Source organism: Dendrobates tinctorius, unplaced genomic scaffold, assembly GCF_039654945.1.
Source record: "Dendrobates tinctorius isolate UK_male_01 unplaced genomic scaffold, ASM3965494v1 ptg000044l, whole genome shotgun sequence".
NCBI classification, from domain to species: domain Eukaryota; kingdom Metazoa; phylum Chordata; class Amphibia; order Anura; family Dendrobatidae; genus Dendrobates; species Dendrobates tinctorius.
In genome coordinates, this window is record NW_027361712.1 from 7,193,722 (window position 1) to 7,207,808 (window position 14,087).

Consider the following 14,087-nt stretch of genomic DNA (forward strand, 5'->3'; position numbering starts at 1 on the left):
TCTAACCAAATAATCATCTCCCCTTCCCTCTTTCCTCCCCACCTGACCTCCTCTGCTGAACTGCTCCTCAACCTCTAACCTGTCCGAATGAAACATAAAACAAGCTACCCACTCTCCTTCTCCCATCTGCTCTCCCTTTCTCAGCTTCTCCTCACTGCTGGTGACATATCTCCCAATCCTGGACCCCCACAGCTCATACCTCCCATTACTACCCCTTCCTACCACTCCCTATCTAATAAGAACTACCGCAATCTTTCCAACTTAAAACCTGTGCCCTTGACACCCAACTCCCTGCTGCCTCTCTCTTGAGCACTTTGGAATGCCCGCTCCATCTGCAATAAGCTCCATGTGATTCATGACCTCTTTCTCTCTTGCAATCTTGCCTTCCTTGGCCTCACAGAAACCTGGCTGACACCCTCTGACACTGCCTCCCCTGCTGCGCTGTGTTACGGCAGCCTCCACTTCACCCACACTCCACGTTGCCCCTCTCGTTCATGGCAGAATGCGACTTATCAACAGACAACCATGGCACAATATCACCACTAAAAAGCTTCGGCAAGTGTTCAGGATTGCAGAGCGGCGCTGGAAGAAAACAAATTCGCAAGACGACTTCACCGCATTCAAACAGGCAACACTCGCTTTCAAATCTGCCCTCACCTCTGCTAAACAGTCCTACTTCACAACCCTCGTATCTTCCCTATCTTACAAGCCCAAACAGTTATTCAAAACTTTTAACTCCCTCCTCCGCCCACCACTGCCCCCTCCAACCTCCCTCATCTCTGCCGAGGACTTTGCCACACACTTCAAAAATAAGATTGACCAAACAAGGCAAGTCTTCATCGTTCAACCACCACAACCCCTTTGTATACCAGACCAATGCCCAAACCCCATAACCTCACTCTCCAACATCACTGAAGGGGAGCTTAATTGTCTCTTCTCCAAATCGCACCTCACAACCTGTGCACTTGACCCCATTCCATCCCACCTCCTTCCCAACCTCACCACCACACTTCAACTCTTCAACCTATCACTAACGTCCAGTACATTCCATTCTGCTTTCAAACATGCCACAATCACGCCTATCCTTAAAAAGCCAACCCTAGACCCAACTGCTATGTGCAGCTATCGCCCAATATCGTTACTTCCATTCGCTTCCAAACTCCTGGAGCAGCATGTCAACGCTGAACTTTCCTCCCACCTATCATCTAACTTGCTCTTTGACAATCTACAATCTGGTTTCCGCCACCATCACTCCACTGAGACAGCCCTGACCAAAATTACTAATGACCTACTTACAGCCAAATCAAATGGACAATACTCTATACTCCTGCTTCTAGACCTGTCCTCTGCATTCAACACAGTTGACCACTGCCTCCTACTACAGATCCTCTCCTCCTTCGGCATCAAAGACCTTGCCCTATCCTGGATCTCCTCATACCTTTCCAACCGCACATTCAGCGTCTCCCACTCCACTTCCTCATCCCACCCTCTCTCTGTTGGAGACCCCCAAGGCTCTTTTTCAGGACCCCTACTCTTCTCAATCTATACACTTGGTCTGGGGCAACTCATAAAGTCCCACGGATTCCAGTACCACCTTTATGCTGATGACACTCAGATCTACCTCTCTGGCCCAGACGTCACCTCTCTGCTGTCCAGAATCCCAGCGTGTCTATCAGCCATATTCTCCTTCTCCTCGCGCTACCTCAAGCTCAATGTGGACAAATCTGAACTCATCATCTTTCCTCCATCTCACAGATCTTCCTTACCCGACCTAGCTATAACAATTAATGACATCACGCTTTCCCCAGTACCGGAAGTCCGCTGCCTCGGAGAAACCTTTGACTCTGCCCTGTCCTTCAAACCGCACATCCAGGCTCTTTCTACCTCCTGTTGCCTCCAGCTCAAAAATATTTCCAGATTTCGTCCTTTCCTCCACCCTCAATCTACTAAAATGCTTGTGCATGCCCTCATCATCTCCCGCCTCGACTACTGCAACATCCTTTTCTGTGGTCTCCCTGCTAACACCCTCGCACCTCTCTAGTCCATCCTTAACTCTGCTGCCCGACTAATTCATCTCTCTCCTCGCTACTCCTCTACTTCTCCTCTCTGCAAATCTCTTCACTGGCTCCCATTCCCTTAGGGTATCCAGTTCAAATTACTAATACTGACCTACAAAGCCATCTATAACCTGTCTCCCTCATATGTCCCTGAACTAATCTCCCGATACCTTCCCTTACGTAATCTCTGGTCCTCCCAAGACCTCCTTCTCTCCTCCACACTTATTCGCTCCTCATCCAACCGCCTCCAAGACTTCTCCCGAATTGCCCCGGTCCTCTGGAATTCTTTGCCCCAACAAGTCCGACTATCAACCACATTTGGATCCTTCAGACGGAACCTGAAAACCCACCTCTTCAAGAAAGCCTACAGCCTGCAATGACCCCGCTACCTCCTTCTCTCTCACCACTACCGGAGATATCACCTCAACCAACACCGGAAATACTGCAACCCACCAACCTACTGTCTCCTTCCCCACCATCCTGTAGCATGTAAGCCAGACAGGGCAGGGCCCTCTCCCCTCTGTATCAGTCTGTCATTGTTAGTTTGTTTACTGTAAGTGATATCTTTAATTTGTATGTAACCCCTTCTCATGTACACCACCATGGAATCAGTGGTGCTATATAAATAAATAATAATAATAAAAATAATCATCATCATTCAAAGTTTGAAATTTGCAGCTTTTTTTTACATTTTTGTCAAGTTTCTGATATTTTTTATAAATAAACACAAACCATATCAACCTAAATTTACCATTATCATAAATTATAATGTGCCACAAAAAAACAGACTCAAAATCACTGGGATTTGTTGAAGCGTTCCAGAGTTATCACCACATAAAGTGACATTGGTCAGAATTTAAAAAATTGGCCCCATCACTAAGGGGTTAAAGCCTATTCTTACCTCCCATGTCGGCACTCTCTCCACGTGGCTCCTATGTGATGCTGTGACACGTGACGCTGGCACCCAATCAGCGCTGGCGTCACTGTCCTCATCTTCGGACAAATCGAACATGAAGAGGAAGTCCGGGCTGCAGCTGATCTCTAATTTCCTCTTCATGTTCCATTTTTCCAAAGGTGGACACAGTGATGCCAGTGATAATTGGGCACTGAGGTCACATATTACAGCACCACACGACCGCCACGGGGAGAGCGAGTGTTGACATCATGGGAATGCTACCAGAATGGGAGATGAGTATAGGCTTTATTATTTTATGGGGGCCAAACATTTTTGATCAAGACGGGGTTGTCCTAGTAGTGGACATTCCCTTTAAAGAGAGAAAAAGTAAAAGTTTGAAAATTGAAGAAATTTTACCACTAACATGAAGTAGAATATGTCACGAAAAAACATCCAGAATCAAAGGGATCCATTGAAGGGTTCCAGAGTTATAACCTCATAAAGAGACACTGGTCAGAATTGTAAAATTTGGCCTGGTCATTTAGGTGAAAACAGTCTTGGGGGGAAAATAGGGTTAAAGAATTGTTACAGATATGTCATTAATTAGTGGCCTAATTTCCTGATGATGGTTCCCTTTAAGCCAAGCAATATTAGCAACCATTAGATTATAATGGGCACATTGATTACTTTCTTTAGTACATATGATGAAGAACTGAACAGAGCCTTCAAAGGAAATGCATCATCTATAATTATTTTACTAATTAAAGCCAGATAATGGCATATTCTTTTTATATTTTTTTTCTAAATTTAGATTTAATATATTTTCTGCGCATAATTATGAGTACAGCCATCTTGCTTGAGCTGCTGTTAACAGCATTTAGAGATATACTTTACAATAGCTACATAGACAGTAGGATCCTGTGGGCTGGACATGACTCATATGGAAGATTGTTCTAGGAATGCTGTGTGACCCGTGCAGACGTCATTGTGCAGAGAGGTGGGAGGAGGTGATCTGAGTCCTTAACCTATTATGAATGGTGGCTCCTGTGTTATCTAGGTGTGGTTACTTTACCTCTCATTGTAATCCTGCCTGCGGTGGCAATGATATGACCGCTGAGACGTAATCTATTCAGGACAAGAACTGTTAGACTATTACTTGCCTCTGTAGCCAGAATAAAAAATGCAAGATTTTATAGATTAATATATTGAAATAGATTGTTATTATTATGTACTCTTTTTATGCTTTGTAGATATACACCAACCAAAATCCCAAAAGTGAAATATCACCTAAGCGAGCTAGAGCCTCCAAAAACCTCTTCTACACATGCTATTTATGTAAGTCCATACAGCTAGATCATTTTCATGCCTTTATGCTACCGTTGAATAGGTTTGGATTGTTGCCTTGACAACTCGGACCTCTCTGGATCTCCATACATCTATTCAGAAAAGTTTAATAAACAATGGTGCAGACACCACCGGCTAGATCTGTCATACAACTTCCCTCAAAGTCACTTTTTAGATTTACGAATTTTTCTCAGATATATTTATTTTAAACCAGGGCAGTGGAGTATGTAAGCCAAACCTCCAACTCTTCAATTTCCCTTACTCCGACTCCCTCATATATGGCTCATGTTTAGCACATACTGCATTGAACTACTGTACCCAATTTAATATATATTTTAGGAGTTGGTCATTTTATACCGTCTCCAACTCCAAAAATGGACACCGACTACACAGCACTGTTTCGAGCACCATTATTATTTCTGTACTCCTCCAATTTACTTTATGACAAATCTCTCAATTTCAATTTCTTGCAGGATATTAAAGAAAGCAGCTTTATGTCTCTTCGTAGTGAAGCTATAGAAAAAATAAAATCAGCCTTCGTCTTGTTAGACACAGAATTTGAAAAATTTGACCTGTAAGTTTTGCGATGCTGTTTTTCTATTAAATAGATGCCTATATAATATGTAACGTAATGATAAGGTATTTTACATTAACATAAAGAGTATTGTACGGTATAATATATAGAGAACCCTTAGGTAATTCATAATAATCTTACTCATTTGTAGTGCATTTATTACAAGATTCCTTATAATAAAAACTGTACTTGTTCTTATAGGATACAGATTCCTTCAAGAGCATTTTTGCTTAGTTCCATGTACTTTTAGTTAAACAAGTATTTTTGCATTGATGTTTAGAAAGGTAAGGTTTAGAAGTAGTCTATCAGAACGAGCTCACTGATGGATTTGATTAGTAATTCATTCTGCAGTCATTCAAGCACCTAGGTAAAAAAGAAGGCTGTTAAAGGGAAGCTTCTGCGGGCCCTCCAATCCGCCACTGTGTTTATATTGAAGCCTTTATAAAGGGTATTAACGCACCCCTGGTCCTGACTGACAGCCAGTCCCAATGCAGAGCAAGTGTCAGTCAGTGCTAGGGGAGGGGTCACAGCTGCACTGACTGAACCCGTACCGGCGCTGCCCTGGTGACTGAAACCGGAATTCTGCCGGGTGGGAATAAAGCTCATTTTCTCCCTACAGCGTTCGGCTAAGTGCCAGTGCCTGTCAGGTCAATAGCATTATTAACCCACTATGTGCAGATTAATAGCGTTTTTCTTGGTAACAGGTTCTTTTTAAGAAAGTAATTGCTAGACAAAAGTCTAAAAGCCTCTGGAATCCCTTCTCTCACCCCCATCATCAGTGCTAGGCCTTCCTTCATTACTCTGTTCACCTGAACAAGACATTTTTCCTTTCTCTCTTGGCATCCTGGGCCCCACTGCAGTTAAGGGTCCCATTTATGGGACAAAAAGATATGAAAAACTATACCCCCATTATATTATCCACCAAAACTTTCATCGTATACACTTGTTTTGGATCAGTAATGAACAATTTAAAATAAAAGCAGGATAAAAATATGAAGACAACACAAAATGAAAAGAATACCTATCAAATACTAACATATTCTTACCCCCAAATTACGGTATACATGTAGAAACCACAACTTGTTCCACATACAGTATAACCAGACCCAATACCGCTGTTAAGATGAAAAAAAAAGTTATTAGGACTTGAATGCCAAATTCAAAACATTTTTATCCCAAACTGTCCCGTAAATGTGAATTCTACATACAGGTTTGTTATGCCTTCCATAATAAAAGTATTCCGCTTTAGAATTTTTCATGGTAAAAATATTAGATATTTACAGGTATTATGGTTGGCTTTGTGTTCTTAGCGCCACCAGCTGGCAGTTGCTTGATATGAAGAGTCTGTGTAATGAATACTTGATGCATATGAGACATTGGAGTGAACCGTAATGTTCTTAATTAAATTCAACTACATGAATATATTTACTCATCAAATTTCAAAGCTATGACTTAATTTTAATTTTAAGCTACCTTACAAGTTTAATTTCTAATTTAATTACTTTTTGTGTTTTTTTTTATTTCTTAACCCTTCTGCCATTGGACATACTATTTCGTCCATGTAACCTGGGATTTAATTTTCATGGATGGAATAGTACGTCATGCCCTTTAATGCAACACTGTGACAAGTCGCGGTGATCGCATTAAAATTCTGACACAATCTTACCTGTGTCGGCATCCTAGGCTGTGTCCCCGCCCACCCGGCCTCTCGATCGTTGTGATTGGCTGTTCAATTCTGAACAGCGAATCGCAGCCTCTCCCATTGTTTCAGCCAATCAGCTCCGATCCTAGGCTGTTGCCAGGGTCACCAGGGAAAGCTCTGATTGGTGGGATCGATGTGATCATCGATCCCACCAATAACAGGTCACAGAACTGGTATGACTGCTCTGTGACCTGTCTGTCACCTGTCTCTGACCTATGTGTGACTTGCACTGCAGGTCCTCACACTAGGTGAGGATTCCTGCAGAGCAGTTACACTGCCAGATCTCTTCCTGTGCTGGGCCTGTTGAAAAAAGAAGAAAGAAAACAGAAGAAAGATGACAGAAGAAAGAAGAAAGAAGAGAGACTACAACCGTAAGTGTTGATTCCTGATCCCTGCCCGATCTCTCTTCATCCACCCCAATTCCCCCATCCCCCCTCCATCCCTCCTTTGCATCGCCTCCGCCACATTTAGCAGTCGCCGAGTGTTGATTGGTGATGCAGTTCACCGATCAACATTTAGGCTCGCTTTTCTCTCACCCCCCTTTGCGCCACCTCCGTGCGCACATTTAGCAGCCGCCGAGCGTTGATTGGAGACACAGTTCACTGATCAACACTTGTGCTCACTTTTCTCTCACCCCCTTTGTGCCACCTACGTGCACACATCCAGCAGCCGCCGAACTTTGATAAGTGACGCAGTTCACTTATCAGAGCTCGTGCCTGCTGTTTTACACTTTTCTCTTCACAGGCATTTTTTTCTCCCTATAGGCTTTTTTCTTTTAGCTTTTTCTTTTCAGATAAAAGTTTACACCAATCACTATCCCCCCACATACACAAACAGTTATAAATAAAGTACACACAAAGCACCATATTCACAAAAAAGTCCCTCTCGTCACGTTCATCCCAACAGCGCTATTCATTGGAAGAGGCATATGCTTTTTTTGCCTCCGACACTGATAGCGAGGGAGAGGATCCCACATGTCTTCACTTTTCGAATTCTTCACCCTCATCCTCTTCCTCCTCCTCATCTTCCTCCTAGGGTCCTCCCGAACCGCCACGCAGACGTCCCAGGACAGAAGATGAGGCAGCGCCCACCATTCCCAGAGATAAAGCTGAACCAGCACACCCCACTGCAGACCCCGCATGGACCTCGCCCCCCTGAAAATTACGAGCCACTGATTCCTGATTTTGTGGCAGAATCAGGAATCAAGTTTGACACCACCGGCCTCACAGGAATAGACTTTTTCAGTTTTTTCTCTGAGGATTTTCTTAACCTCATGGTGGAGCAAACTAATTTGTATGCGCATCAATTTTTGGAACAAAACCCCAGTTCATCATATTCTAACTGGTCTCCTGTAGACGCAGTTTAAATGATGCAGTTTTGGGGCCTGGTCCTCCACATAGGGATCCTGAAGAAGCCAGAACTCGGCAATATTGGAGTGTTGATATTTTATACAACACTCCAGTGTTCCGAATGGTCATGGCCCAGATGCGTTTTGAGGCCATCCAAAAATTCCTGCATTATACTGATAATGCACAGTGTCCCCCACGAGATGACCCCAACTTTGATCGTCTGTTCAACGTTCGGCAGGTCATCGAACACTTCAACAAAAAGTTTGCTGAAGTGTACGTGCCTCAAAGGGACATCTACGTGGATGAGCGCTTAGTTCATTTTAAGAGAAGGTTCGGATTCCACCAGTACCTGCCCAGGAAGAGGCCAGGTACAGAATTAATCTCTACAAACTGTGTGAGAGTACTTCAGGGTTCACCCACAGGTTTAGGCTTTATGAAGGAAAGGACACCAGGATTGAACCTCCTGAATGTCCTCCTGTCATGGGAGTGAGTGGGAAAATTGTGTGTGATTTGGTGCCCCCACTACTGAATAAAGGTTATCACCTCTATACCGATAACTTTTATACCAGCATCCCTCTCTGCGCAAGGTTCTTGCAGCCTGCGGTACTGTCTGCAAAAATCAGAGAGGCCTCCTGAAAACGCTAATTGGGCAGATTCTCAGAAGGGGTGACAGCAGAGCTCAATGTAGCGACCACCTGCTGTTGGTCAAGTGCAAGGACAAGAGGGATGTCCTTGTCCTTCTTTTGACCACCATGCACAGTGATGGTAGCGCCCTCAGCACTGTATGAGGTACCTCTACACAGGTCTGCAAACCGGACTGTGTACTGGGGTGCAACAAAAACATGGGGGCGTTAATCTCTGCGATCAACTCCTCCAACTGTACAGTACTTTGAAAAAGGCCAGGGTGTGGTACAAAAAGCTGGCCATGCACATCGTACAAATGGCAATGCTCAACGCTTTCCTGCTGTCACGCCATGTGCACGCCACACCGATACGTCATACCTTCAGTTCCAGGAGGTAGTGGTTAAGGCCCTGATATTTGGCACTCAGGACGGAAGGGGCCCCACTACTTCCACAACTGAAGGTGCTCGTATCATACCAGGTCAGCATTTCTTGGGGGAGGTTCCACAAACTGGAAAAAGAGGTAAGTCACAAAAAAAGTGCCTAGTGTGTTACAAAAGGGGAATACGCAAGGACACCATTTATCAATTTGACACCTGCCCCGAAGAACCTAACCTGTGTATGAAGGATTGCTTCAAATTGTACCACACCTACATGCACTACTAATTTACTTAGATTTACAGGAAACAGTAGATTAGTTCCAAAAAGGGGGCACATCTAGATAAGTTAATTGGGGGTTTAGTTTCCAAAATGATGTCGCTTGTGTTTTTTTTTTTACTGTTTAGAATTATAAACTTTAGTGAAACATTTGGGGTTTCAAAGTGCTCACCGCACATCTAGATATGTTCCTTAGGAGTTCTAGTTTCCAAAATGGGGTCATTTGTGGGCGGTTTCCACTGTTTAGGCACATCTGGGGCTCACCAAACGCGACATGGGGCACGATCTCAATTCCAGCCAATTTTAGTTTGAAAAAGTCAAACGGCGCTCATTCCCTTCCGAGGTCTGCCGTGCGCCCAAACAGTGGCTCCCCCCCACATATGGGGTATCAACGTACTCAGGACAAATTGGACAACAACTTTTGGGGTCCAATATATGCTGTTACCCTTGGGAAAATAAAAAATTGGGGGTGAAAACATCATTTTTGTGAAAAAAATATGATTTTTTATTTTTACGGCTCTACATTATAAACTTTTGTGAAGCACTTGGTGGTTAAAATTTCTCACCACACATCTAGATAAGTTCCTTAGGGGGTCTAGTTTCCAAAATGAGGTCACTTGCACTTGTGGGGGATTTCCACTGTTTAGGCACATCAGGGGCTCGCCAAACGCGACATGGCATCCAATTTCAATTCCAGCCAATTTTGGTTTGAAAAAGTCAAACAGCGCTGGTGAAAAAGTTCAGCCTTGGTCTCATCAGACTATAACAGGAAAATGTTACATGCTTTTGGCAGACATGATATAGGTTTTGGCAAAACAAAGCCCTGATTGGATGTTTTTCTTTGTAAGAAAATCCAGACCAGACATATGAAGAATACTGCAGATACTCAAACGGAGCCATGAAATCGATATCATAGCAGATGAAAACACAAAGGGTGGATTACAATCTTCCAATCTCCATTTATGTTGGGATATGTAGGAGTTCCAGGAGAAGTGAATAGAATGTGTTTGTACAATATGAGTAAACAGGTGCTACCGAATGGAGTTATTGTATGGATGAAAGAGAATCTCACAGATTTCAATACACCTGCATTTGAGAGGAAACTAATGAAACATCCAGAGAACACACCCTGTAAAATACATTGCATATGCCAATAATTATAAGGGTTAACCGACCTCTGACAGGTGGAGACTGGCTTAAACTCCTTCTGTTTAGTAAAACCTATTGGATAATGTAGGTCTGAATTTTATATCTGACCTCATGCATATTCAGTATATCACAAAAGGTAGTACACCCCTCACATTTTAGTATTTTTTTATATCTTTTCATGAGACAACACTGAAGATATGACACTTTGATACAATATAAAATTAGTCAGTGTAAAGCTTGCATATCAGTGTACATTTGGTGTACCCTCTAAATAACTCGACACACAGCCATTAATGTCTAAACCACTGGCAACTAAAGTGAGTACACTCTAAACTGAAAATGGACAAATTGTGCCCAAAGCGTCAATATTTTGTGTTGCCACCATTATTTTGAAGCATGACCTTAACTCTCTTGGGCATAGCATTAATTAGAGCTTCACAGGTTGCTACTGGAATAATTTTCCACTCCTTCATGATGACATCACAGAGCTGGTGGATATTGCAGACCTTGCTCTCCTTCACCTTCCGTTTGAGGATGCCCTACAAATACCCAACATGCTTGGCCTATCCAGCACCTTTACCTTCATTTTCTTTAGCATGGCAGTTGTCATCTTTGTAGATGTGTTAGGGGTCATTATCATGTTGGAATACTGCCCTGTGGCCCAGTTTCCGAAGGGAGGAGATCATGCTCTTCTTCAGTGTGTCACAGTACATGTTGGCATTCATGATTCCCTCAATGAACTATAGCTCCCTACAGCTGGCAGCACACTCATTGAGCCCCAAACCATGGCACTCTCACCACCATGCTTGACTGTAGGCAAGACATACTCATCTTTGTACTCTTCACCTGGTTTCCGCCACACATGTTTGACACCAACTGAACCAAATAAGTTTACCTTGGTCTCATCAGACCATAGGACATAGTTCCAGTAATTCATGTCTTCAGTCTGCTTGTCTTCAGCAAAGTGTTTGCTGGCTTTTTTGTGCATCATCTTTCGAAGGGCTGCCTTCTGGGACAACAGCCATGAAGACCAATTTGATGTAGTGTGCGGTGTATGGTCTAGCCACTGACAGGCTGACCCCCCAACCCTTTAAACTCTGCAGCAATGCTGGCAGCACTCAAACATCTATTTTGAAAAGACAATCTCTGCAAATTACATGGCGAGGCTATTTCTGAGTACAACCTGTCTTGTTAAAACGCTGCATGATCTTAGCCACTGTGCTGCAGCTCAGTTTCAGGGTGCTGGTATTATTCTAATAGCCTAGGCCATCTTTATGTAGAGAACTATTCTTTTCTTCAGATCCTCAGACAGTTCTTTGCCATGAGGAGCCATGTTGAACCTCCAGTTCTCAGAATGAGAGAGTATGAGAGCGATAACACCAAATTTAACACACCTGCTCCCCATTCACACCTAAGACCTTGTAACACTAATGAATCACATGACACTGGGGAGAGAAATTGATAATTGAGCACAATTTGGCCATTTTCACTTAGGGGTCTACTCACTTTTGTTGCCAGCGGTTTAACCCCTTTACTCCCAAGGGTGGTTTGCATATTAATGACCAGGCCAGTTTTTACAATTCTGATCACTGTCCCTTTATGTGGTAATAACTCTGGAACACTTCCATGGATCCGATGATTCTGACATGGTTTTTTCGTGACATATTTTACTTCATGTTAGTGGTAAAATTTCATTGATATAACTTGAGTTTATTTGTGAAAAAAAATGAAAATTTGGCGAAAATTTAGAAATTTTCGTAATTTTCCAACTTTTAATTTTCATGCCCTTAAATCACAGAGATATGGCAAACAAAATACTTAATTAGTAACATTTCCCACATTAAAATTCACTGCGCTTATACTCAAAAAAACTAAAATGGATATATGCCAAAAAATCGTCGTACAATAAAGGTACTCTATATATTGACCCCTCACCGCTGCTGCCAAATAGCAGCAGACTGAATAACAGACAGTAATTGACAATAGTTATACCGCAGAGGTACTGTGTAAATTAACCCCTCACCGCTGTTAACGGGTAGCGGTAAGCTTAGACACTTACTTGTGAGGTTGTAGAACAAAGTTGCTAAGTTCCGCTGTTAGGCAGTGCATTGCCGTGTGGCATGAAAGAGAGCGCTCCCAGTGTGCCGCTGATTACTGGCATCTGACTGACATGTGGGAGATGAGGGCGGGCAGCGTGGAGAAGCAGAGGCTGATGGCGGGCTCCGGCCGAAGCACCGCCGTCCACACACACTGCAAGGCGCAGGAAGCTGGGGGCGTGACATCACGTAGCTAGCTGCTGGGGGTCAATACTGAACGACGTGTTTCGAAGGACGTGGTCCCTCTTCATCAAGGTTGCAGATATTGGCCCCAATCCATCCTAATAACCCCCTGCCTCCCAGTTTAGCTCCACCCACCCTGTTTGAGTAATATGCCCCCTCTGTGAATGTGGTTGCATGGACTAGTGGTTGCAGAAAAAATTGCATAAATAAGAGATTGAATACAATAAATGAGACATTAAATATAATGTGCAGTATACACTCACTGGCCACTTTATTAGGTACACCTGTCCAACTGTGTGTTAAGACTTAATTTCTAATCAGCCAATCACATGGCGGCAACTCAGTGCATTTAGGCATGTAGACATGGTCAAGACAATCTCCTGCAGTTCAAACCGAGCATCAGTATGGGGAAGAAAGGTGATTTGAGTGCCTTTGAACGTGGCATGATTGTTGGTGCCAGAAGGGCTGGTCTGAGAATTTCAGAAACTGCTGATCTACTGGAATTTTCACGCACAACCATCTCTAGGGTTTACAGAGAATGGTCCGAAAAAGAAAAAAAATCCAGTGAGCGGCAGTTCTGTGGCCGGAAATGCCATGTTGATGCCAGAGGTCAGAGGAGAATGGGCAGACTGGTTCGAGCTGATAGAAAGGCAACAGTGACTCAAATTGCCACCCGTTACAACCAAGGTAGGCAGAAGAGCATCTCTGAACGCACAGTGCGTCGAACTTTGAGGCAGATGGGCTACAGCAGCAGAAGACCACACTGGGTACCACTCCTCTCAGCTAAGAACAGGAAACTGAGGCTACAATTTGCACAAGCTCATCGAAATTGGACAGTAGAAGATTGGAAAAACATTGCCTGGTCTGATGAGTCTCGATTTCTGCTGCGACATTCGGATGGTAGGGTCAGAATTTGGCGTAAACAACATGAAAGCATGGATCCATCCTGCCTTGTATCAACGGTTCAGGCTGGTGGTGGTGGTGTCATGGTGTGGGGAATTTTTTCTGGGCACTCTTTGGGCCCCTTGGTACAAATTGAGCATCGTTGCAACGCCACAGCCTACCTGAGTATTGTTGCTGACCATGTCCATCCCTTTATGACCACAATGTACCCAACATCTGATGGCTACTTTCAGCAGGATAATGCGCCATGTCATAAAGCTCGAATCATCTCAGATTGGTTTCTTGAACATGACAATGAGTTTACTGTACTCAAATGGCCTCCTCAGTCACCAGATCTCAATCCAATAGAGCATCTTTGGGATGTGGTGGAACGGGAGATTCGCATCAGGGATGTGCAGCCGACAAATCTGCGCCACCTGTGTGATGCCATCATGTCAATATGGTCCAAAATCTCTGAGGAATGCTTCCAGCACCTTGTTGAATCTCTGCCACGAAGAATTGAGGCAGTTCTGAAGGCAAAAGGGGGTCCAACCCCTTACTAGCATGGTGTACCTAAT

At 43.6% G+C, this 14,087-nt stretch overlaps 1 protein-coding gene across 1 annotated transcript in view; it reads left to right on the forward strand.

Annotated features, from left to right (window-relative positions):
- The window catches only part of LOC141089047 (kelch domain-containing protein 1-like), a 210,138-nt gene that overhangs the window by 161,574 nt on the left and 34,477 nt on the right, over positions 1 to 14,087 (forward strand). The window contains exons 15-16 of the mRNA XM_073575317.1: positions 4,203 to 4,287; positions 4,770 to 4,870. Of these exons, the coding sequence (XP_073431418.1) occupies positions 4,203 to 4,287; positions 4,770 to 4,870 (186 nt within the window). The remainder of the gene's footprint in view (positions 1 to 4,202; positions 4,288 to 4,769; positions 4,871 to 14,087) is intronic.